Genomic DNA, 26,234 nt, shown 5'->3' on the forward strand with positions numbered 1-26,234 from the left:
GTTACCGCTAATAGCGGTTACCGCCATTAGCGGTCACCGCTATTAGCGGTCACCGTAAAAAAGCGGAACCGGAAATAGCGTCATCGCACAGGAACGGGAAAGAGCTCGAGGCCATCTTTAAAAACACAATCCATTGCCATCCTCTGCACCCAGGACCTGCAGCAACAACACAGCTGGAAAAACTTCTTCCCACGACATCAAAGAATGCCCAAGGCCCTAAAGAAAGCTGATGTGCGCCAGCGCAAACAACGCTTCTCCGACGAGGAGTTGACAATGCTAGCAGACACACAAGCTGAAAACGCAGATGTAGTGTTTGCAAGCGACATGCGGCGTCCCGCACTGCTGAGAAAAAAGGAGATCTGGGCAGAGGTGGCGCGGAAAGTCAGTGCGGTGGGCACCACCCCCGCACCGTAAAGGACGTGCGGAAGCGGTGGGACGATCTGCGCCTCCGTGTACGCAGTATACTATCGGCCAACAGGAGTCTGGCCATGGGCACAGGAGGCGGAGGAGGATCCCCAATGAAGATGCAGGAGTGGGAGGAGACATGTGCCAGCATCATTGGCATTGAATGCATCGAGGGAGTGGGCCAAATGGAGCGTGGTGTGGCAACAACGTCAGATGGAGGTGAGTGTCCACAAAAAACACTGCAATGCAAAGCATGAGGTCCTCCCCCAAATGTGACATGGGAATTATCTAATGGATGGGGGCATCACACACACATGCATAGAACCCTGCACACATGCCGTGCACATCCCCACACAACCACATGCATGCAGCACCTCACACACGTGTCACCCTGACTCATGTCTGGATGACCCACCCATCTGGCCAATAACTGCATGTCCAAACTAGATGTCCAAATCCATAGAACTGCAGCAACAACAACATATGCATGATGCACGTTGCCCCATCACTGATGCTATCCCTGTCTTGCTCCCCCACAGGCTCACAATCTGACAGTGAGGAGCTGGACTCTGCAACGCAGGCCCCACCACCCAAAAAGCAGGCCAAGGGCAAGGATGCAGGCACCAGGCCCAGTACATCGAGGGGCACTGGGAAAGCTGGAGTGGCCCAGGGGTCCAAAGCCACACACGCACCGACAACACCAAGGGTTGATATCCCATCCGACATTGTGGTAGCACCCACACCACCCACCCCCACCACTCAGGAGCCAGTGGCAGAAGGCACGCTGTCCGCAGCCAATAGCTCCGTCAGGGAAGCAGCTACCAGGGCACCCATGAGTGATGTGGAGGACCCATGTCCGACACCGGAAGTGCAGCGTACACCCAGTCCCCAGCTGTCTTCACACCACAGCCCATGCAACACAACAAATGGCAGCATCCATGAGGTGTATGCCGGAGAATCACTGGCAGGGTTATTGAGTCCCATGGCGAGCTCACCTGATGGCGGCCACATGCAGCAAGCTGCGCCGAGGAGAAACAGGGGCAGGGCCACAGACGAGGGCATAAGCCTAATATGACAGCGCCAGGAGGAGCTCAATGCCCTGGTTGGCCGGCAAGTGAGCGAGGCTGCCTTGTCCAGGGAGGAGATTCGGGAATTTTCAAGGGACATGAAAGCCGCCATGGACAGCAACACGACGCGCTTATGTAATGAGATGGCCGCTGTGAGGCAGGTCCTAACCATTATTGCTGAGGCGATGGAGAGCATGCGTCACACACAGGGACCTGATCAACCAGGCACCTCATCGTCTGCCAGCTCCGACCAAATAAGCACCCTGCGCAGGTCCAGCCGGTCCTTGCGGCGGCCAGACTCACAACCCCCCAATGGTGGTAGTGGAGGAGGGAAGTAGGGCCAGCCTGTCACTGTTGACACTTGCAGACTAATGCAGCACTGATGTGCGCACCATGTTTGTGGGAGTTGTGGGGGGAGGGGGTTGAGGGTGTTTGGGGGAGTTATGGGGGGAGGGGGGTGAGGGTGTTTGGGGGAGTTATGGGGGAGGGGGGTGAGGTTGTTTGGGGGAGTTATGGGGGGAGGGGGAGGAGGGTGTTTGGGGGAGTTATGGGGGGAGGGGGGTGAGGGTGTTTGGGGGAGTCATGGGGGGAGGGGAGGAGGGAGAGGATGTTTGGGGTGGAGGGTACATGCACTTTTGATTCACATAATGCTCAATACACACGTTATGGCATGGATAATCACATGACTGGACATTGATTATTGTGTATGTGTGCTTTATTGGTGAAGGGTGCACAGTGTCAATGTCCTCCCAATACCCAGTTCCCTGAGCTCCACATCAATTGCACCCTCCTAATCCATGTGTATCAGAAACAATGGTCTATCAGGTGCTGGCGCACAGCACGTCCCTCCTGGGCATCGCCACCTGCATGACCCGCAGCCCCCTCTCCTCCATCCTCATCCCCGTCATCATCCTCAGCAGGTGGTTGCAGTTCAATGTCAGGGGGCATTGGCACATTCCCTCTGATACACATATTGTGCAGCATGACACATGCCATGGTGATCTTGGCCACCTTCTCATGCCCGTACAGGAGTGCCCCGCCCGACCTGCTGAGGCACCGGAAGCGTGCCTTCAAAAGGCCAAATGTCTGCTCAATTACTGCGCGGGTACGGGTATGTGCACGATTGTAGTCCTCTTCGTGCCTGTTCTGTGGGTTCCGTACAGGGGTAAGGAGCCACCTCTTCAGGGGATAACCAGCATCACCTGCATGGGTGCAACAATGGGTATATGTAAGTGTTTACATCAAGTGGAACCTGTACATATCACACAAACAATCATAGCATTGTGAATGACATCCACTGATCCAAGCACGCATGGCAATCAGGGTAACTGCAATGTGGGAAGGTGAGGTAGTCCTTGCAAGTGGACATGCACCATGCATGTATACGGCAGAGATTGCCATGTCCTGGCTGAGTTTAAGTCCTTCCTGTTTCCCGGCCCTGGCAACGTTTGTACCACACTGCTAGTATACTGCCATTCCTCATTTGAAGTCACCATGCTGTTTAATGGCAATTCAGTAGTGTTGTACGGGTGTGGCTCACTTCAATGGCTACAGGAGATCCATTTGTATCCACTCATGGGCGCAGATCATTTCTGATGTTGTTCAGCGTACATTTCTGATGTGATTTTTCCATGCATGTTGCTGATTTGTGTTATGGGGCAAATGGTGTGTTGTGCGGTGTGCATGTGGTTGGAAATGGCATGTTTGGCGTAATGGATTGATATCTTTGTCCGGCAAATCACAACTTTCAGTGATGCTAATATGTATGTCCATTCTTCTCCTGACACCAGTTCACACCCAGTTGGAGTATGCATCTCCCCCCCACTCACACCCAGTTGGAGTATGCATCCCCCCCCCACTCACACCCAGTTGGAGTATACATCTCCCCCCTCCCCCCACTCACAATCCACATCACACTGCCATGTGGTTGGCCTGCTACTCACCAAGTAGCCACGAAAGTTGTCCAGCATGTCGCTCCATGTATCGTGGTATTGTCGAGTTCCGCAGGACCATTGAATCATGGGTTGATCCGGGATATCGGGCACAACAATGTGTGATGATCTTGTTGGAGTCACATACCATTTGGACGTTGATGGAGTGGTATTGCTTTCTGTTACGGTAGACTACCTCATTGACATGTGGGACCACCAGTTCAACATGGGTACAGTCGATGGCCCCGATGCAACTTGGGATGCCTGCCAGTGAATGGAAGCCAACTTTAGTGCTGGAGATCTCCTGGGCAGTCTGTGGTATGGCTATGTGTTGACTTGTGTGCTTCAGGAGGGCATCGAGCACCTGGTTCAGCGTGCGTGAGGATACTGGTTGTGATATGCCATGCATCTGACCTACCGTATGCTGGTAGGTGCCTGTGGCCAAGAAGTGGAGCACAGTTACCACCTTCAGTAGAGGGGGGATGGCAGTACGGATGTCTATGAGACTCACAATGTCGTCGTATGTCATGTCTACAATGGTGGTGATGGTATCCCGGTCCAGACGGTACAGGGTGTGTATCTGCTCAGGGGTTAGGTTGAATGGACTGGCTCTGATCCTGGGAATTGGTGACTGCTTCTGTGGTATCACTAGGTGCACTGGTGGTGCTTGCTGCGCCTGTCTTGCCCTCCTCCTCCTCCTCCTGCGTCTCCTCTGTGCTGCCTGTTGTTGTAGCTGCTGCACTGCAATCATGTCCTCCAGCCCATGTAATGCTGCTAGTATTGAATCCATCTTGGTGTGGAAATGGGTGTGGGAAGGGGTGTGGTGTGCTCTTTTGTGCTGCCAGTCTCCATTGCCTCCACCTGTGCTGATTTTGTCAACCTGTGGCAGGTGGGAACACTGCTCAGGTCTTTTAACGGGTGGTTCGCGATGCCGGTATTAGCGCCTTGCCGGTAAGGGCTTTTTGGGTCTTCGCCATGCCGGTATTGCCATGTCCGCATGGCTTGTGATGGCGTGCTATTAGCGCTATGGCTCTATTTCCGGACTGAGGGGTCGCGCGCCCACGACTTGCCGCTAATAGTGCCACCGTACTTAGCGGTGCCGCTAATAGCGGTTTGTTCGGGTCGTAATTGGGGAGGGGATTTAACGATACCGGTAATTCCTTACCGGTACCGGTAAATCCCTACCACCTACCGTGTAACGAGGGGTGCGTGTAAGCAGTGTAGCAGGTGCAGGAATGTTTTATATGGGTTTGCACGCAGATTTTCAGAGTTATTGCCGAGTTACAATTTTTTTATATAGATGTTGTCGGGGTGCCAGATACAGTTAAGGGGGACCGCACAAATGGTCCCCGAGTTTCAGGCCTGCTTACAGGGGACCCCATGCACTGTTTGAAGGGTGTGTGTATTCACGCCCGGGTGAGCGCGCAAAGATAGCTGTTATGGCTGTTCATGCTTTGCGTGTCGGCGTGTTGTTGCATTCCGGGCATGACTTGCGAATACAGTTACTTTGCGCTGTCAATTCCATGAATATGCGGGGTGCGCATTTTTCTTTCTGCACACAAGCTCACGCAGTCTCCTTCTTGGCGCGCAGATCTTGTGGGATTTCTGCACCCATTTCCATGCATCAGGCCCATAATGTAGAATTTGTTATTTAGGGTAACACATGGAACAAATACAATAGACGCCATGTCACCAACAGCATACTGGGCATTTTATAGCATTTTCATGATGCCTGTATCAACAATCTATGCTATCATTGCCACTGTAAAACACACTTTCATAATGCCCGTATGCCTGTGCTCACAGTATATACCAGCACTGCTACTAAACAATGCACTTCATGATTTCTGTGCCGACAATGTTTGCCAAACGGCCACTGAAAACTAATGTTAATAATTGCTCTGCCCACAACATATGACAGCTTTGCCACTGGAAAACATTTTTATGATGCCATGCCTACCATATACACCAGCGTTTTCAGTAAGAACACTGTCATGCTGCTATGCAAACAATATCTCAACATTGCCATGTGAAAGGATTTTGATAATCCCTTTGTGGCCCCTGTATGCAAGCATGCCACTATACAACAGATTAATGCTGCTGTTGCACCACCTTCATAGACATGCCACACACATTCACACATCGATCTCTCTCACACGCACCCACACACAAACACACACATACTCAGATACACACAGGAAACCCATCTCTCACTCATGCACTCACTTTCATAGACAAACAGAAACATGCTCATAAACAAGCTCAGTCACACACTCAACAACAATTATTTAAAGCGTCTTGCACAACAAATACACACACACACGCACATGAACACATACATTGAATTCCAAATACGCACACAGACACAGATACTTGTTTTCTCTTTTTTTAAGTTACCTTTCCACGAGTTGCTGGTGTCCTTTTTTCCCCTGTGCATGGATCCTCGTTGCTGGGTAGAAAGACACATTTGTGGCCCACAGAGGGAAACAAGGGGCATATCATTGGGATCACCAAGGGACAATCACAGAGGGAGTCTGACAGTGGACGAAAGGGGGTTCAATCAAGACAGGCGCTCAATCAAGCCTGGTGCTGTGATATGTCTCTGCTCACTGTGGGCCGGATTCATGGAATATTTGCCAGGTTTAAAGTGAATTTGTACTGATGAAAACTGACTTTGTACTGCCGACACAAACCCTGATTCATGGAACCGTGCAAAGTGTCTTTTTGCCATGCCAAGTCCAGGAAAAGTCATTTTGTACTGCAAAAATGACTGCGCTGACTTTGCCTGGAATTTGCACTGCAAAAATATACTTTCTACGGTTCCATGAATCAGGGTGTCGGCAGTGCAAAAGTCACTTTTCAACAGTGCAAATTAACTTCATACCAGGCAAAAATTCCATGAATCGGGCCCTTAATCTCCTCCAGGTTCAAGCAGGTCCTTTTAAATGATAAAGACAACCTGCCGGGGTAGGTGGACAGACAGTAGGTCATGGCACAAACACACACATATTGACTGCCATTGTAATTGGCAACATGTCATGAAGCTGGACTTTCCTGAGTTCTACGTTACACTGTTATTTGCAAACTGCAATGCAAGTCACAAGTCTGAGTGTTTGCATGGAGAGTTTTCCCTTGTTCCACAAGCAGGCATGTGCCTTGCCAAGTGGTCTACAGGAGAGAAACCTTGACAGGTAGGGGAGCCCTGGAGATGATTGCTTCCCCCGCCACCTGCATATATGTACTTTGGGCATGGTTTATGTTCCTATTTCTACACAGGCACATCTAATATTGAGTCACTCAGTTTTGTCACATGTAGCCATTCCCAACTTGCCATCTTTCAGATAAAATTGTATTCATTATTTACATGCCAAAATGGCATGGGACCAACAATGTGATTGAGGTTCATGAAATGTAGCATACTGATAACCTAAATAAACATAACCCTATCTGACTCGCCAATTCAGATGGTCTTTCTTTTTTTACCAAAGGCCTTAACTCAATGTGGACTATTGAAATATCTAAACGTTAGACCAAAATCAAACTAGGTACAAAACCACCAATGTGTATTACTTGCAAGTTGCTCAAGGACCTTTCTAAAACTGCGAAATAGTTGTATTGTGCATTAATGACAGAGGAGATGTGTACAAAATCAATATCACTGCTAATGAATTAAATGCAAAACCCACTGATTCTTATTTTATTTTATAATTCCTTTTAAACAGCTGGACAAACCTCGCAACAGGCCGGTGGCACGGGAGGAATGCAAAATCAGATAGGTATGTGTCAAAAGTTTCATTGTGGGGTCATCCAAAGAAGTCAATGACAAGTCTGAAGGAACTCAGTTTTGTGGTTCAGGATGGGTGTGAACAAACAGCCCTATTGAACAAGCAGTGTGGTAACATTCCAAAATGACAATATGTTTCTGTAGATGCCATCAACACCCAAGCATGGGATGCTGAACATTTAAACTATGCAGACCTTGTAGATTTCACAAGCTATCCGATGGCTATTTTACCATAACGTGGCACAAACACAGCAACCCCATATGTGATACAGCACTCAGAATTTCTGGCAGAGAAGTTGATCAACCTCATCACTACAGGATCAGAACGTCGGCAATTATTGGCCAGTGCTAGTAATGATACTGACCGAAGCACTCTTCAACCTCAGTTCAACTTGTGGAATATCAACAAATTCCTGACTCTATCAAGATACCAAGGGCCAGATTACAGAAACTGTGCACAGGTGCAAGTGCAAAATTGAACGGTATTAGCACTAGGGCAAAGTTTGCCCTATTTTTTAAAACACTTAACATATTAGAAAACTATTGCACCATGACAAGTGCAATTTGGCATGGTGTAGGCATCAGGGCAAAAATTGCTCTTGGGCAAAAAAGATGGATTTTCACGGCATTATTGCAACAGGGCAAAGTTTGCCCTAGTGCTAATACGGAATGGTATTAGCACTAGGGAAAACTTTGCCCTGGTGAAAAAACGCATCCAAAATGTATCTTTCTTGCACTAGGGCAGTTTTTTCCAGGTGCTTATACAATGCCAAGGTGCAGTTGTTATGGTGCAATAGTTTTCTAATATGTCCTAGTGTTTTTAAAAATAGGGCAAACTTTGCTCTAGTGCTAATACTGTGCAACTTTGCCCTTGCACTGGTGCAAAGTTTCTGTAATCTGACCCCAAGACTTCGCTACAGGCTTTAAATATGTTTATGTTTATGTTTATTGAATTTATATAGCGCTTTAAGCCAAGGCGCTTTACAATATAACAACAGGTACAAAAGTGAGAGCAGCATATTTACAAACATGAACAGGTCATTAGAACAATAAGTAGAACTATTTACAGGGGGGGAGAGGGTGTGGGGAGGGTAGAGGAGGGGGTAGGTGAAGGGAGTTACGGTGTAGGATTTGCGGTGGGGGATGGAGGGAGAGGGGAAGGGGAAGGGGGAGTGATCTGGTGTCCTCTTTGCCCTTAAGTAGTATGTGTTACCAATTTAAGGTCAGAGGGGAAGGAGAGAGGGTGGGGGGAAAGGAGGGAGGGAAAGGGTTGGAGAGGAGGGTAGGGAAGGGAAGTCAGGAGGGAGTGAAGAAGATGGGCTTTCAGGGAGTGGCGGAAGGATGAGTAGGTAGGGGTGGAGCGGATGGAGAGCGGGAGGGAGTTCCAGTGTAGGGGGGCCAAGAGTTGGAAGGAGCGGAAGCGTGAGGTAAATAAAGGTGTAAACCTACCTACAATACAGACTAAGGATTAGAAATCCTTACTCAGGGGGGCGATGCTAAGCTGCAAGAAAGATGGCGACCTGAGTTGGAGCTGCAGTCCCAATAAAATCCTGGTTCAACATAAATCCTGTTGCGCACCACAGATACGATTGCTGTTGGTCCCAGTGTGCGGCTGTTGGATTGTAGAACCTGCGGTCCGAGATTTGTACGGATCCGCTCTGTGAGGTTGAGCCGGGAGCCGATGAAGAATGAGATGGAGTGAGGAGGAGCTGCAGCTGACCGGTACTTCCAGGCATACTGGTTCTCTGGGCCACGAAGCCCGTGCCCGGAGGAGGCTTGGCTAGCAAAACCCAGCGCTGCTAACGGTGAGCTGGGCACGGGGCTGTGACCCACACTGCTGACTGTGCGCTATCATCTCCATGTGGTGTAGTGCACTTGAAGAGCCCTTGCATGCCACTAAATGCATGTGACTGTCAGCTTTGAGGGCCTGTGCTGTTGACTGTGTACAATCAACTCCATGCGGTATAGTGCACCCGAGGAGCCCTCTCATGCCACTTAATGCCTGTCGTTGCCCGCTTTGAGTACCTGTGCTGCAGATACTATGGGAGAATTTGCTCCTGTACGGTAACACTTAAAGCAGCATTCAAAAATTAAATCCCCAATGTAGAAAGTTAAACTATCTTCTACAAAATGGCCAACAGTATAACCTATCTTCTATCATGAATAACTCTTTCTGCATGATGATTTACGCCATGGCCCCTTTGCATGATGCTGCAACAAGACCTCTGGAAGAGATCTAAAGCTTGCTCTAGACAGATAATAAAAGATGATTTTAAAGCATGGTGGATGGAATAGATTGCTAGTGGAACTTTCCAGAATGGCTCTGGTGTCCACTTTGCCAACATACGTTACTTTAGCAATAATCACCTGTTCTGAGGAGTGAACCGGGTGGTAACGACCAAGGGCCCAATTTAATAGCTCTGTGGCCTTTTACAAGGAACCAATTGCCAGCACAACCCATTCAGCCCCCACAACAGTTGATCATTGCTATTAGCACCCTTGGGCATTTTGATAAATTCAAGTGAATTAGGTGGACTAAGCAATCTAGCCACTTTGATTGGTTCAAAAATAAGTCATATCCAACCAGAGCCTCTGACATGTGTTATACATGAAGAGTGATAGAACGTTCCTTGTACTTTGAAATACAAGGTGAATAAATGTTATTTTTGTGCATCTCATTTGCATGCACACACCAAAAAAAAAATACTTAACTTAAAGTAAATGTATTCAAAGGTTAAAGACAACAGCAAATCCATTTTAAGTTGTGGGTTGCATTGTTCTACAATACACATTTGTTATCAAAGCTTCAGCAATGGAAATTGAACTCACTGTTTCAAACAGGCATAAACAGCAGATCATGAAAGATAGTTCTCCTGGCTCACACTCCTCACCCAGGATGGTTGCCCCATCCCGCACTGATCATGCTGTTCCTATGTAAATTGAGCACTATCACCTTTAAGTTACATTCAAGGTAACCCTGGAGTTTCCACTTGGTCACTGATGGCTCTGTATTCCCTGCCTGCACCACTGCTGGCCAGGTATTCCCTACATTTGTCCCTAGTGGCCCTGTGCTCACTGATTAGAGCCCTAGTCTCTCATGGTCCTGCATTTCTTCAGTGTAGCAGACTCTCAACTTCTGCCCACCATCAACTTAATAAGCATCTCCTACCATCCTTTACAGATTCCCCATTTGTCCTTTTCTCCTTCCATAGCCTCCATAGTCTCCCATTGTGAACTCCCCTTCTCTTCTTTTCCCTCCCTTCCTTCCCCCTTCCTGCATCATCACTGTCAATATTGAGGTATATATTTGTCAAGATTAATGTGCATTATGTTATGAACAACTAAAAGTTAAGTAATTTTAAATATATAAATATAAAAACAGTAAGTTGCATGCCTCCCACACTTTAAACAGAAAACAGTTAAACAATTCTATCACAAGAGGTTACAATATTGTAATTGAAAGTGGCCACTAAATCAATGGCTAAAACGTATTACAGGGCCATAAATGATGAGGTTTACCATCTAAATGGCCAATACTGACATTAAAAGTCCAGTTGTAGGCCCTGATCACGTATGAGAGTTTTAGTAATTTTTGACTGTTATACCAAAGGCTTACATAGGACAAGGACACCAGCCTGGGGAGTCAGAAGGATCACACTCAAGATTCCTACATCCAGATTCTACCACCAAAGCTGAAGCCAAGGGAGCCTGAAGGAAGAACATTGCACCACATTGAGCTTCACTATATTAACCTTTACTCCACAGCAGAAAGATGGGAGTGATAAGGCTAATAGCAAACAGGTGGTCTGTTTGGAAGTTGGTCTAATCAATTAAGAAGATTAACTCTTTGTGCACAGTTTTGGAATGCCTTTTCTTCTATCTGCAGCAAAAGATCAAAAACTGCATCAAGAGTTCAAGTTCTTCCTTGCATAAACCAAATCTGAAGCGGAACGCCTGCTTGTAGCTATCCTTGTAAAGGATTGTTTCATTTTTCTGAGATCCTATAAATCTTCACACATTTCCTTACACGATTGAGCTGTTGAAGTTCCTCACACTGTTTTGATAATATAAACCTTTGTAGTTTTAGAAGTTTGACCTTTTTGTACTAATCGAAATTCGAGAGATTGGGGTCTTTTGTGAAGCGGTTCACTCACACTTACTGTGCAGAACCCATGGACATATCCCAAATTGCTGCACTGTAAAATACCACTGGAGTATCTTTCAGCTTATAACTGCTTACCTTACAGGCTGGCTAATATTAATTATTGTATTAGCACGTTGTACTTGCAGCTTGCTTTAATGCACCTGTGGACTTTCTAATGGTAACTTCCTGTTCATGAAGGTGCAAATCTCATTCCAAGATAATCCAATTGTTTAATTATCTCTAAATTATATATATATTTTTTAAATTCACAGTTCCTTTTTGTTGAATAATCCTGTTTTTAACTTTGTTAATAAGAAACAGTTTTCTTTTTCTGCAGATATCAAAACCTTGCATAATTCTTCTTATTTGATTCCAATAAACATTGGGGGTCATTACGACCCTGGCGGCTGCGGAATGAACGGTGCAGGTAAGGGACCGACACCGTTCATTCCAGGCCGCCCAATTACAAGGTCTGCAGCGGGTCCCACTTTGGAACGCCTGGTCAGGCCAGGTGTTCTTAGCCGGACCCGCTAGCAGAGCAGGATGCTAACAACGGGCCCGTCATTAACGGGCCCGTTGTTAGCATCCTCCCCATTCCCATTGAGCCCTGTGAGGGCTCAATGGGAATAGGGATGTACCGGGTCCGGGTCTTGCGAAAGGGATTTACCGGGCCCTCCAAGGTCGGAATGGCCCTGTAAATCCCCTTTTGCAGGACCCGGACCTGGTACCCGGTATGAGGGTAGCCTTGCCGCTGAAAGCGGCATGGCTACCTCCATACTCGTAATGAGGCCCATTGTCTCCAACTCACAATAATGGGGTACTGCACCCATTTATCAAAGTGGTGTCCAGACAAAGCTACTATGTGGGGCAGAACTCAGCATTGCCTGACACTACTTTTATGGGAAAGTGTTCAGGTTGTTTTGCACTTTAATAATCTTCACTTAAAGCCTATAGAGGCGTCTGTTCACTATGTCTTCAAGATTCTCGCCACTAAGCAAGTTAAGAGTGACCAAATCGAACACGGATTTAGGGCGCGCAAATTCAACATAGAGATGCACCTTTCTTGAGCTAAATATAAATAGTAATTAGCAAAAATAACACAAAACACTCGTCAAGAGTTTCTCACTTATATCATAAGGCAACTCTGAAATGATGAAAGTGCATTTGATCAAATATTCATCGCTGGAAGAAATCTAACACACATTTTCCCAAGATCTTGCCAGCAGCATCCTGCACTAGGAGTTGCCGATACTTTGATTGAAAAACTTTGGTACCTTTTTGTGCATCATTACGAGTTGAGTGTAATGACAAGACCATGCAGCATTTCGAATAAATCTGTATTTACTGCCTGAAAAATTACAAGACATGCAGTAAAATTCAAAATGATTATACGATGGACATCTGCATTGGATGTCTTCCATATTTTTACTCAGAGCAAAAGGCAGAGATACAAATTGTAATCCACTCCCAGAAGTAAGACAATGATTGTTCTTAATGTGCAGGGATGTGGAAGTTCATCCCTTAATATTACTATTTTTCCCCCAAAAGGGTTGAAGAGGTGCGTAGCATTTCAGATGTATATCTTCCCGTACTCTTGGCAAAGTACTGAAGGAAGGGTCATTAATGACTATTCACTGCACTCTCTTCCATGGTTCAGTCGCACAGATATCCACTACTGCACAACATCTATTTCCATCCTCCAAACGTGGAAACAAATAAAGTCTGGATTTTCTGAAATATCGCATCAGGTGTTACACAAAGTCCAGATTCTCTTCCGCCCAACCAATGGCATTTCCATAATCAGGCAGATATACTCTCATGCAGATTACTGCATGCAGTCACAGTCAATGCTGCATGCTTAAATCAAGGAAAAACCAATCTATCAAACTCACAATGATGGCCTTTTCAACCTCTCAAATGTGGTAATACAAGCTACTTGCAGCGCCACCCACATTTCCTTCATGAGCATTGCCGCCCAGGTTCAAACATCTGATTTTGAAAGAAAAGCTAATGGGCCTCATTCCGAGTATGGCGGTAAGGGATAGCGGCCACCGCTAACGAGAGCGGTGGCGGTAATCCCTTACCGCCATACTCCGAGTTCCCTTAGCGCCATGGTGCTTTTAACACCTGCTTTTAGCAGGCGTTAAATACCATGGCGCTAAGGGACCTTGATGTTAATTACGCCACCGTAATTTACGGTGGCGTAATTGACGCCTTCCCCACTCCCATTATGCCCTATGGGGCAAGAATGGGAATGGGGAAGGGTAAATGGGGATTGGGGAATTACCGCCCCGCCAACCTTGGAATGGGGCGGTAATTCCGCCAACCACCAAGGCGCTGCCGGTCCGGGTACGGCGTCAACCAAGGCGTTAATAGCGCCATTGGTTAGCGCCGTACTCGGAATGAGGCCCAATGTGTTATTGAAGCTTGGAGGTTTTGCACATTTTTGCCTGTCCACTTCCAGCCTTTTTTAAATTGTTGCAGGTTTCACTACCTTCGCATCCACTCCCATTTATTACTTTCATACACGTCAGAAAAATGTATCGAACCACTCTGATCATTAGCATGATTCTCACCTCTAGTTGAGAAACAACATGACCCTCAGGCCACCAATGTGCAAATACCCTGGCTGTTGCTTTTTCTTAGCCGTATTCCTTGAAATAGTCCTCTACTTCGCCTATGTCTCAGGATTCTTCTTAAGAATTATTAAGACAATACAGACCAATATGGGAGGGCTGCAATAGGTGCTATTGGACTGGACCCGATTTATCGCAGATTATCGCCTGGAATCGAGGTCACATAACAAGTGTGTGCGTGTATATGGCGTTATAGTTTGCCCATGACAATCATACTTTTGCCAGGATTAGGTAGATATGTCACTCCGTGTCTGGGAAACACATATCATGTGCGTGCATACAATTGGAGACATTGGGCCACATTACAAGCATGACGGTCAGGAACAACTGTGCTGGTAAGCATACCGGCACTGTTGTTTCCAGACCAGCATACTACAGGTCTGCTTGCTGGAATCATTGTGCCCGGCAGGTCTGACGCTGCCGGACACAGCGGCCATGGTAAGCAGACCGTCACGGAAGCACCGCCACCGTTATTAACGGTGTCGGTGCTTCCGTGTTCCCCATTCCCATAGAGTCCTATTGGACTCTATGGGAATGGGGATTAACAGAATTACTGGTGCCTGACTTCCCGGCTGCCGGGTTTGTAATACCCCAGTGTTACCAGCAAGCCAGGCGCCAGTAATTTGTTTTGGGTCTAGCAGCAATCTTCCGGTAGCACCAACAGGGTTATCGCCCGACCCGTAATGAGGCCCATTGTTTAAATACTGCAGTGAGCATTATCCTGGTGTAGTGCCAGCTAAGGCAGAGAATTTAGTGATAAAACATGACTTGATGGGCAGCACCAGCTGGTAAGAGTCTTCCACTTGAACGAAGGTACACTGAAGCCCTAAAGGAGGACTCTGTAGTATGGTTACAGGTCGTAACTGCTCAGAGAGCTTATCACCATTAGCACCTGTTTTGAGTTTGGTGAACTGGTTTGTGCTGAGAGGGCATGTTTTTTAGCAAAATAAAATTGCAAAACTACAAAAAAGATGGCCACCATGAACATATGCAAAGAAAGCTCTTAAAGGAGACCCTTTTTTATTTTCCTGGTGATATATGATATGATATTTTATCTGTATCGCGCTCATATACAAGTGTTTACTATACAAGTCCTCCATTATTCGTTTGAGTGGCCGTGGCTGGGAGCGAAGGCTACGTGGCAGTAAGCCTTATTTTAATTAAATGTAATCACAGGGTGGTGGAGCTTGGAGGGAGGGAAACAGAGAGCAGTTCTCCGGCAGCTTGAAACATACGCTTGGACTTGTGAAAAAGGCTGCATTCTGAGAGCACTAATTTGCTGGCTCCACCAAGCAGGGTACTGATGAGATAATAATGGGGTCTGGAAATCGCCTGCAACCATGAGGTAATGGCCATAGCAGAGATAGGGCATTAGCGAAGGTAGATGGACATTATCAGAGGTTTAGGCATGCCTGGGACACGATTGAGACACTGAGCCCCCCACTACAGCAGGTCTAGTACAGGCAGGCATGGAGGTGGCACAGAACATTCAAAGATAAGACATACATAAAGCGATGCAAAGGGAGGGGGAAGAAGATAGCGATGACGGAGCACTGCGGCAGGGGATGAGGAAAGATCTCGAGATGCGTGGTGAGCCTGGTAGTGAAGGCAAAGAGACAAGTAGCACTGCTCAGAGATTCCAATGACCGAAAGCAAGTGGAGATGGCAGCGAAAGGGGCAAGGAGTGGGGCACAGAGCAGCAGACAGAACAACTTTGATGAGCCTGAGTGAAGCAAGGCCAAAAGGGAAGGGATGCAAGGAATTCACGCTTACACCACCAAACAAAGCTATCATTACATGTAAGTGTTTTATTTATTAACAAGAGCTGAGAGTCAAAGCTGTTAGGAAAGATTTCTCTTTAGGTAACTTTCCCGCCATATTATATGGACCCTGTGAGGTACTAAAAATAAGGCTCGGACACAAGGGTTGGACGATTGCCTGTCACCAAAAGGTCACACTAATTGTTACATATTGTTAAACAAATGTGAGAATCTCTTCGGTTCATAAACCAATAAATTCCAAGAACTATAATCAACCAGGTAATGACCTGTATATTATTTAGTGATTGCAGCTAAATTATTGTCTCTTGAGTTCCATTTAAATTCACCATGGAATGAAGTTGCCGTCCCGGTGATGGGCTATCATACTTATTATCACCCTGCAGAAATTGGATAAAATAATTTTACCATTACGGCAAAATGCCATTTGTGCTAGATCGTCGCTTGTAGCAAGTATGGCTACTGTTAATAACTGGTAATCAGATGTCCTTGCACAGCGGTGTGGGACTGTATTATCATGTAACCCAACATAATCCTTGGAGTCATGCTTACAATTTTTATTAATTCCATTTTTTTATTAATTCCATTTTTATTTATTAATTATTTGAGAACAGAAGAGCATTTCAAGGTACAATACCTATTGTATATTATAAACAGGCAGAGGTGATGTGACACACCACTCAGACTGCAATACAACATTATCCTACCCATGGTATTTAATACCTAATTGTGTTTTTTATTATCTTTATCTCTCTCTATATATGTACTCTATATATGTATAGCCTATGTTACTGTTTTTTGATGACTTGGAACTGCTTTAAATGTATATTTTATTAATGAATTTTCATCCTCAATAATGCTTTACTATACTGTTGGATTTTGTTATACTTTAATTGGATTTTGCATACACCACCCCTTTTGTGTTTGGCTTGTGCTGCCCTTGACCATTTCAAATATTCACTAATGGAAATGGACTATTTAACATATGTGACCTAACAATTCACCCTCAGAAGAAGAGCTGGTGGCTCAAAACACGTGTCAGGCTGACCTTTATTTGAATAAATTACATGCACAAATGCATGAAATATATGGGAGATCAAGTCCATAGAGTTTCTCGGATTTTTGAAATGATGTTATTCAAAACTTTTGTTCAGAAAACCCTTAGAAACAGGAAATGTTAGGTGTGTCTTATGGGTGTGTGAGGTATGGATGGATGTTTTTCTAGAGCGATGTGTAGGAAGGGGTTTATGTATTTTACAAGGGGAGGGACTTGTATGGCGACAACAAACCATCAAGAATTGAGAAATTATGAAGTCTTCTTCTCCACGAAAGGAAGAATACTGCACCTCTCCCCATTGGATCACCACCTTCCCCCGACAGCCATCTCCTCCCACATGATCATCCCTCCTGATGCCAACCCCAGGGGCAGGATCATGTAGCGGCTGCCGTCCTCTTGCCACATGGGAGGAGATCTCTGGCTAGGGATCAGTGATGACTCCACAGTATTCATCATACTTATTTCTGTGCTCCTCCATGCACAGCATCCCGCAGTTTGCCGGGTTGCCGTCTCTGTGGCTCGGCTCTCCAGCTGACAGCTTCCAGTCTCCGGTTACAGCTACCCAGAGGGTTTCCCATTGGCCTCTCAGCTGTAGTAGATGTAAATTCCCACGTTGGAAAAGGGAGTCCCCATGGACCAATCAGATTCACTGAAGAACTAGACTGCTCACTTCAGTTTGTCGGAGTGATATTCATGCTTGCAGTGCTCTTATTCGTCTCAGTACATTGTTTTAAAAATAATACATCAATGCTGGTTTGCCCTATACTCTGTTAAATGTTTGAGGTATTTGTACCGTGCACCATCACCAATGGAGTTGGTCCCCAGGTGCTCTGGCGGATCTGCAAACAAGAAGGTGGGATGGGTTAGTAGGTGAAGCGGGAGTAGGATAGTGAGAGGAGTGGTGTTCTGTTGGCAGCTTCAACTTGGTATACACCGGGTGGTGAGCATTGGTGTGAGTATCGGATCGATGTCAGTCCTCGTGTGCTGTTGTTGCAGCTTATGGGTTGTTGCGGTTGCTCTGCATGATTGATCTAGTTGGGTTTACTCTACAATAACAAATATCAATTGTATCAAGGCAGGTGGGAGGGGTATCAAACTCCTGAAAAGGGGTAACAGGACTTTCAGTGGATTATACAGCATCTACTTAGGAGGATCGGCCCCAGTACCACAAAGGGCTTCCCTTCCCAGGTGTTCCTCCCACTGTGCAAAGGCCCCAGGGGGTATATTGGACTGTGGATGCACTGCCCTGGCCCCGGGGAAGGTCTCCCTCTAACAGGGACATCATTTCATCAAAATGCTATGGGTAGCAGAAGTGACATCACATGACCCTTGATATCTGATAACATCACAGGAAGTGATGTCATTTGACCAAACCCCCAAGTGATATCACAGGAAGTGATGGCACACAGCCTTCAGTTGTGTCTAACACCTGTGTTTCCAGGCACTCTCATTTCAGCCAGATATAAGAACAAATGAACAGAAGGAGGCATGATTTGTCCACAATTACCCATTTGGGGAATGTAATTTTCCAGATTCGACATGGGGCTTACATGTAAAACATACATAATGCAGTAATTCTAACAGGGTAACCAAAATCTATAATGCAGGCTACAGTGAGTGTATGAAACATCCATGGATTAATGAACACAGAAGTACTCGTTAGCTGTGGCATTTATGTGTTAAACAAGCCAAAAAAGCACTGACCTCGGCAGGCGTGCACTGTCTGTTTGCCCAGTAGCAAAATGTTGCACGAGCAAGGCCTGAAAATGTAATCATTGACTAGGATTTAGTATCAACAAAATGTCCTGGTTATAAATGTATCTATGAGTCAGCTAACACTGTGATAAAAGAAACATATTGTGCAGGTGTTAGCTGAGGCCATCTGTCTCCGGGTGCATTAATCTTTAAGTTATGTGACAAGCTATCACATTTTTCCCCCACAAACCAAAGCCGAACATAACACCTTAATGTCCTAGGCATTGATACATGACTTCCCTGCTTCAAGGGAGTCTATTCTGGAAAGTCCTCTTCGACCACGACTATGGAGATGCCTGCCATTGTCTCTGTGTGGTGACCGTCAGTGGAAGTCAATTCCATGTGTCCTGTTAGGTGTCCAGAAGAGTCCTGCATCAGTTTATCTTGCTTGCCTTCTTTGCCAGGGGTTGCATCCTGCACCAACAGCCAATCAGAGAAATTCTGAGACCGCAAATGGTCGACATCCTGCACCAAAACAAACAGCGGGAAAACCTACCTCAAGCAACCCCAATTCGACGCATCTAGTCATCTGGGAAAATCGGAGTCTGAGCCGATAAACGATAGCAATGCATTCACCTCTCCCTGCTCTCCTTAAAACAAACCTTAGAAAAAACTTTGGTTATTCCATTCCATCTCTTTTTGATCGTCGGATCTAAAAGTTTGTATCTAAATGATAGGAATAACTGTACTGACCTGTAACATTGTTGTATATCTTCTGGAACATTTCACCACCAAAAGAACTCTTCCTAATCAGTCCCATCAATGAAAAAGAAGCTTTGTGACTTTTGGGCACAAGACATCTGACATCATAGGGAGTGGACTTATAAGGTTAGGGTATTTTTCTTGTGCTATGGTTTCACATTACTGCATCACTACTTACCTTTACTGTCTAAGTTATTTATTGCATTTCTAAGAACCTAAAGGTGACTGTATATATGTTTGATAACTGAGTAGTGTGTTATATCACTACCTGCTTATTTCATTTCCTGGTGTGTTTTGGGTCTATTCATTCATTCATTCATTTTTGTCATTTGCATGGTGCCTTTCACAATAATTATGGTCCCAAAGCGCTGTTTGGTTGAACACCCTCAGAGGGACTGGAGCCCAAAATTGGGAGAAATTGGGGGGTGCTGTTATGCGTGTGTGCCTTTCAGCCATTACAGTTATGTGAGGGTGGTCAAGATCCTGCTAGTCACCCATGTCTGAATGGCATGTGGATGGACGCAGCAGAGGTAAAATATTAACTGAAGAGAGTGGATTTTTTTTAACGAGAAAGAGAATTATCTGGGTATCTACAATTCGAATTATTTTTGTTAAAGGTAGCTTCATTCTTATGGCAGAGGTGTTGTGCAATAGTGTTTGTGTTATATGTGAGTGCGAAATGTGTGTAATATGAGTCTGTGCCTTCTGCTAAGTTACAAAGGTGCAGGGTGTGAGGGGAGAAAATGGGTTATCTGTATAAACACCATTGTTTATATCTCTGTTTTTTTTTGTGATATAGCAAATAACAAAAAGAAATCTTTTGACTTTTTACACACAATACCTAACATGAATTTGAAAGACGAAAGAAATACAGAGAAACATATACCTAAATAAAAAAAAGACTATCAAATCCATAAAAGATACATCATGACCCTACATCAATTACAATAAACCCACTTCCTCACGGAAGCAAAGAAGAAAAAAAGAAAGAATACTATACAGGCATAACATTCATACAAAATAAACATCCATTCCTCAATAAATCTGGTAGTTACTCGTTACACTAAGTTTAAAAGATTAAGAATTTTTAGAACCTCATTTATAAAAAAATACTTCATTACCTGACACAATTCCTTCCCAAAACTCTTCAGAATCCAACCATTCTCCCCTAGGAACACATCTCTTCAGTGTCCCCCACCTCAATTCCTTTGTCCCGAGGCATTTCAATAAAAGATGTTTAACTGTGTGTTTGGTGTTCAATTCACATTTCTCGCATATATTATTCAGATAGATACTTGGATCTCTTATATGCAAGATTTCCCAGGATGGCAAGATATTTAATTTAAAACGTAAAAAATTAGCCCTGGTCCTAGGATTTAGAAATGTTTTCAAATAGGTGGGAACATGAGCTCTTGGTTTGTCATAAATAGAGAAGTTCGAAGACAGCTTTGCGATTCTTAGCTTATCAATTGTTCTGATCCAATCCCATCCTTTTATCTGTTCCTTGGATATGAATGGGTTTGAGATCAGTGTTTCTTGATCAGAATTGGCTTTAGCAAGAATATCCAATGATCTGATTTTAAGGGTTTGAAGGAATTTGTTATCACCCCTGATCATTTGGACGGAGGCATCTTCATATACTCAGTTCAATCTATGTAAACAGAGCACTGCTACGTATCACCTAAATTCAAAAAGGAGAGCAGGGCCTAAAATGCATAGAAAGATGTAATATGAATAAAATTAGGAAATCTCCTATATTGAAAAGGTGACATATATTGTATGATTGATATTAGAAACACCTTATGCAATATGTTGCTATCTTTCACAATTAGGTTAAATGCAGAATATATTTGCCTTCAGGCTAAATGCAGGGTAAGGCGAGTCTACACAATTGGGCCAAGTGCAGAATAAGGCTGCCTTACAAAACTAGGATAAATGCAGAGTAAGGCTACTCTACACAATTAAACTTAAAGCAGAATATGGCAACCTTACGCAACCGGGCTAAATGCAGAATAAGTCTCCTGTAACCAATTAGGCTAAATGCAGACTATACCTACCTTACTATAATAAATAATAATAATGATATGATAGTAAGGTAGCCATATTCTGCATTTAACCAAATGTTTTGTACTTACCAGTATAAATTTAATTATTGCATGCTTCACTGCATGACTTCTTGTAGACCACGGACCGTGACACCACTCTGCTGAGAATAGCCTTGGCCACTCTTCACCCATTCCTTGATTGGGTTTGGATAACCTCTCACAGTTCCCCTTTTCACCATATCTAGGGTGGCCTCCTACAATCTGTCCACCAGGCAAGATTCTATATAATTGTGTGGAAATCATAATTTCTTTTCTGAAATACGATTTTAATTGTGAGGCATCGCATTGAAATGTTTCTAGTTGTAACATTGCTTCGCTGCCCTGCTGATACTGATTCCTAGAATCTCGCCGTGATTGGATTTACTTACCCAACACGGACGAGGATTCTGTGGACTTAATTTCCCTACAAGCTCTCTGTGTCGCACACACGCAGCATCATCGGGCCGGGACACAGGCTACAACTGGTCAGCGTCAGCGCTTTGCGCTGACGCAAAGCCTGTTTTAGCCTGTTTCTACCTGGTCTGCAGTTGGCAGGAATCGCTGCCGGTCAAAGCATATATCAGGTACCTCTTTGCTGTAACGTCTGCATACCAAGCTTTCTGAACGGCTAAAATACAGGATGCCTCGCCTGGTATATAGTACCATTGAATTGAAAGCATTTGATAATTCTCTGCGTAATATCACACTAAGGGCACTAAACAAAATCAGAAATAAACAAATTCTTAACCCTCTACTGCAAATTTCCCATTGCAAACATATATTAATGAATAATTTCAAAGCAGCATTGTTGAATGTCAGATCTGCTGTAGCACATACTACAGAAATTGCTGAACTCATTAATCTGTACAATGTAGACATGATGTTAGTCTTCACCCAGCATATTTCATGAGCTGGTTCCAGATGACTATTTGATTAAGTACATCAATAGGATAGCAAGAAGAGGAGGAGGCATTGCAATTATTCACAAGGACACCCTTGAATTATCTCATTTAAATATTCTTGACTGGAGTGATGACTCCCAGGTGGGACTGTTGAATTTTAAAATGTCACCTTATTCTACTATTTATATAGTAATATTCTATAGACCCCTGTCATGCCTGCCAAACCTAGCCATGCCCCTACGAGTGCTCGCACATCCCAGAGGACGGCCAGGCCATTTTTTACGCGCTGGCGCCTCTTAGGTAAACAATACCATTAACATTATAGGCAGGTACCGTATGTTTGCTATGCAGATATTCCAACATTCAACCCTATTGCATAGAACGTACCTCTGCAGATCCGTAATATGATTGCAATCCAATCTACAGAGTAGCAGAAGGTCAGCTGATGTGACGTTATCGTGCAAAACGCAACATCAGCTGACTTGTATTTAAAGCAGGAGCTTCCGGGATTCGGCGCTTCTGATCGTTTGTGTATTCTACCTTACAGAGCTTATCCGCGCGTTCCTAGTGGAGTATTCTGGCTGTTTGTTTTCCTTTTGAAGCAGCTGTCTCCTTGCAGCTTCATTCTGCGGCTCCATTTGAAAACGGCTCTGCGAGCCTCAAAGACTTTCTTCTTTTGACGCCGCTTGCTGTGTCATCCTCCGGCGGCTCCATTTGAAATTGGCTCTCCGAGCCTCAAGAACTCTCTCCTTTTGACGCCGCCAGCCCTTGTTTTCCAGCAGAGTCATCAGGTTCTCCACTGCTGGTTCTGTTCCTCCCGCTCCTGGTGAGTGGCATCCATGGAAGAGATTGTTTCTGTTCATTTCCACTACTTCTCCTGATCAGTTATTCTTGTTGCTACTTCCTGCCTTCAACCCAAGTCATTTTCTACACCAGTTTAAAGACTCTCCAGTCTCTACGTGTGCTGACTTCTTGATTCCACTGACTTCTCCAGGATTCTGTTGCCATCCTCTTCTGCAAATACTACAGACTTTGTGCACGTGACTTTATGGACGCTACCCTGTGTGCACCATCCCGTATCTATTGTGGCTCTCGTTCCGCTCGGGTTAATTTCCTTACTAACATTCCTTTCCTTTTCCGTTGGTTCGAATGGTATCCTGGTGGAGTTCCTAAAGAGAAAATCCTAGTCAGCAGGTTAGTGAACTTCAGGCAGATATTACATTGGGTTTTCTTCCCTTTAAACCTGTTTCTAATAACTCCTTTGTGCTTCTTTCAATAGGCTGGTTGGGCTCTTCATAACACGCCCTTTCCACTGATTTCTCTCTTTGACTGTCACATTACCTAGTCAAAGAGTTACATCTGTTGGAAGGTCTGAATTCAACGGATCACGCTACAATTCGAGTCATCCACAGAAGACTCTACGTGTATCCTTTTGAATAGACCCCACGTGTATCCTTTTATTTACGCTGTTAGTATTTGTGGGTGTTGATACTCCAGATACCCAAACCCATCCTTAACAGAATCAGAAGCTTACAAATGGAGGGCTCTGACCCCTTAACTGTACTCACGCAGCTAGTTGCTGATCTGAGGCAGGAAATGATAACAGCTCAGGATACTTTACGCCACCGTATGGATGTGTTACAAGACGCCATGCACACATCCCCACAGGGGGCGATAGACACCAACCCAGTCGCCTCTGGTTCAGGTCTCCTGTCTCCTCAAAGGGAATCAGTTCAGGTGCTCATGCCGACTCAGTTTCCCTTGGCCCCTCCTGAAAGGTTCATGGGTGACCCCAAGAGTTACAGTACCTTCGTAAACCAGTGTCGACTTCATTTTCTGTGTCGGCTCAGCTCGTTCCCAGACTTGACCACCAAAGCAGCATTTGTACTATCACATCTCGGGGGTACTCCTGCAGCATGGGCACACCCATTACTTGAATCAAACAGTCTGTTGTTGTACGACTGTGACGCCCTTTTGTCTGCAATGAGTAAAGTTTTCGATATGCGATACGCTACCCAGGCTACAGACTTAGAACTTCGGAATTTACAACAGGGCAACCAATCCTTGCTAGCTTACCTCGCTCGTTTCAATCAGCTTACTGCAGAAACTCAATGGCCCGAAGACAAGAAGACAGCAGTCTTCTATAAAGGCCTATCAGGAGAACTAAAAGACGCCTTATCAACGGTCCCTGTGGTTCCTGCGGGGTTTTCGGTCCTTCTAGATTTGGTCCTCCAAATAGATGCCCGGCGCTCTGCCAGGAAATGTGAAAAGAAACCCTTCTTGTCAACACATGGTCATTCCGCTGCATCTCAGTTCGTTTCCAGCAAACCCAAACCCATGCAGATAGGCGCTGTACGTGGCCATCTGTCAATTGCTGAACGGGAGAATCGTCGCAAGAACAACTTGTGCATGTACTGTGGTTCGTCGGAACATCAGTTGGTTTCTTGCCCAAAGAAGCCGGTTAGGAAGGTGGGAAACACCAAAGCTCGGCAATAGCAGGGGTCCCTATGCCGAGTACCAAACCGGACTCCTCATTGTGCCTGGCGTCCTCCATAGTGGTAGCCGTGTCGTTAGAATTCAACGGGAGCACCATTCACTCCCAGGCAATGTTGGATTCAGGCGCATCCAATAGCTACCTAGACATAACCTTTGCTACCCTACCTGGTCCGCTATACCCAGGGTTACCAAACCGGTTCCAGAAGCAGTCAATACCATTGATGGTTCGGCCTTGTCCTCTGGGTTGGTAACGGAAGAAACCATCCCTATTAAGGTATCACTACCCGATGGACATACAGAATCCCTGGTCTTCGATGTGATTGCAGCACCCCAATACCCATTGATTTTGGGTCTGTCATGGCTAAAACTGCATAATCCCGCCATAGATTGGGTCTCTGGCCACATCCAGTATCCTTCGATTATTGCAGCGAAAACTGTTTTCCGGAAACAAAAGTGGTACACACACCTACTCTGGCTTTCCTGGCTGAGTCTCCAAGTATTAGCACGATTGCTTCCAATTCCATCTTGGTGCCCAGGGAGTATGATGCTTACTTCGATGTGTTCGATAAGAGCAAAGCAGAACTTTTACCACCCCACAGGCCATATGACTGCCCTATCGAACTGATTGAAGGCACCAAGATACCAACAGGGCGTGTGTATTTGCTTACTCAATGGGAAGACAAAGTTCTGAAAGAGTACATTGACAACGCCCTCAAGAATGGGTTCATTCGCCCTTCCCAGTCGCCGGCGGCCTCTCCTTTGTTCTTCATCCCAAAAAAGGAGGGGGACCTACGACCGTGCATTGATTATAGGGCTCTTAATGCAATAACAGTAAAAAATCAGTACCCACTACCTTTTATCAATGTCCTATTGGATCAACTGGGTGCTTCCATCATTTTCACGAAACTGGACTTGTGAGGGGCATACAATCTCGTGCGCATTCGACAGGGCGACGAATGGAAGACCGCTTTTAAAACCCGGCATGGTCTCTTCGAATACCTAGTCATGTCATTCAGATTGTGCAACGCCCCCGCAACGTTCCAGTATTTTATGAACAACATCTTCAGTGATTACATAGACCAATTCGTGGTCATCTACCTCGATGACATATTGATCTATTCGACTTCCTTGGTGGACCATATTACACATGTCACCATGGTACTCCAAAGGCTCAGAGAAAACCATCTTTATGTAAAAGCCGAAAAGTGTATCTTTCAAACCCAGGAAGTTGAGTTCCTGGGCTATGACATCACCAATTAGGAGGTGAGAATGAGTCGTTCAAAAGTCAAAGCCATCCTATACTGGCCTGTATCCATCTCAGTCAAATCCTTACAATCGTTTCTTGGCTTTGCGAACTTTTTTTGGAGATTTATTCACTCTTTCTCTAAAATAGTAGCTCCTCTCACAGCCCTGACTAGCCCCAAGGAACCATATCAGTGGTCAACAGAGGCACAAAAAGCTTTCGATACGTTGAAAGAGACCTTTACCACGGC

The 26,234-nt window shown here is 45.2% G+C and overlaps 1 protein-coding gene across 2 annotated transcripts in view; it reads left to right on the plus strand.

Moving 5' to 3' along the window:
• The window catches only part of LOC138567407 (lipopolysaccharide-induced tumor necrosis factor-alpha factor homolog), a 227,460-nt gene that overhangs the window by 122,131 nt on the left and 79,095 nt on the right, over nt 1-26,234 (plus strand). For both annotated transcript variants that reach the window (XM_069645581.1, XM_069645582.1), the window contains one exon: nt 7,126-7,179. In XM_069645581.1, coding sequence (XP_069501682.1) covers nt 7,126-7,179 — 54 coding nt within the window. The remainder of the gene's footprint in view (nt 1-7,125; nt 7,180-26,234) is intronic.

Source organism: Ambystoma mexicanum, chromosome 2p, assembly GCF_040938575.1.
Source record: "Ambystoma mexicanum isolate Mex_15411 chromosome 2p, UKY_AmexF1_1, whole genome shotgun sequence".
Taxonomy (NCBI): Eukaryota; Metazoa; Chordata; class Amphibia; order Caudata; family Ambystomatidae; genus Ambystoma; species Ambystoma mexicanum.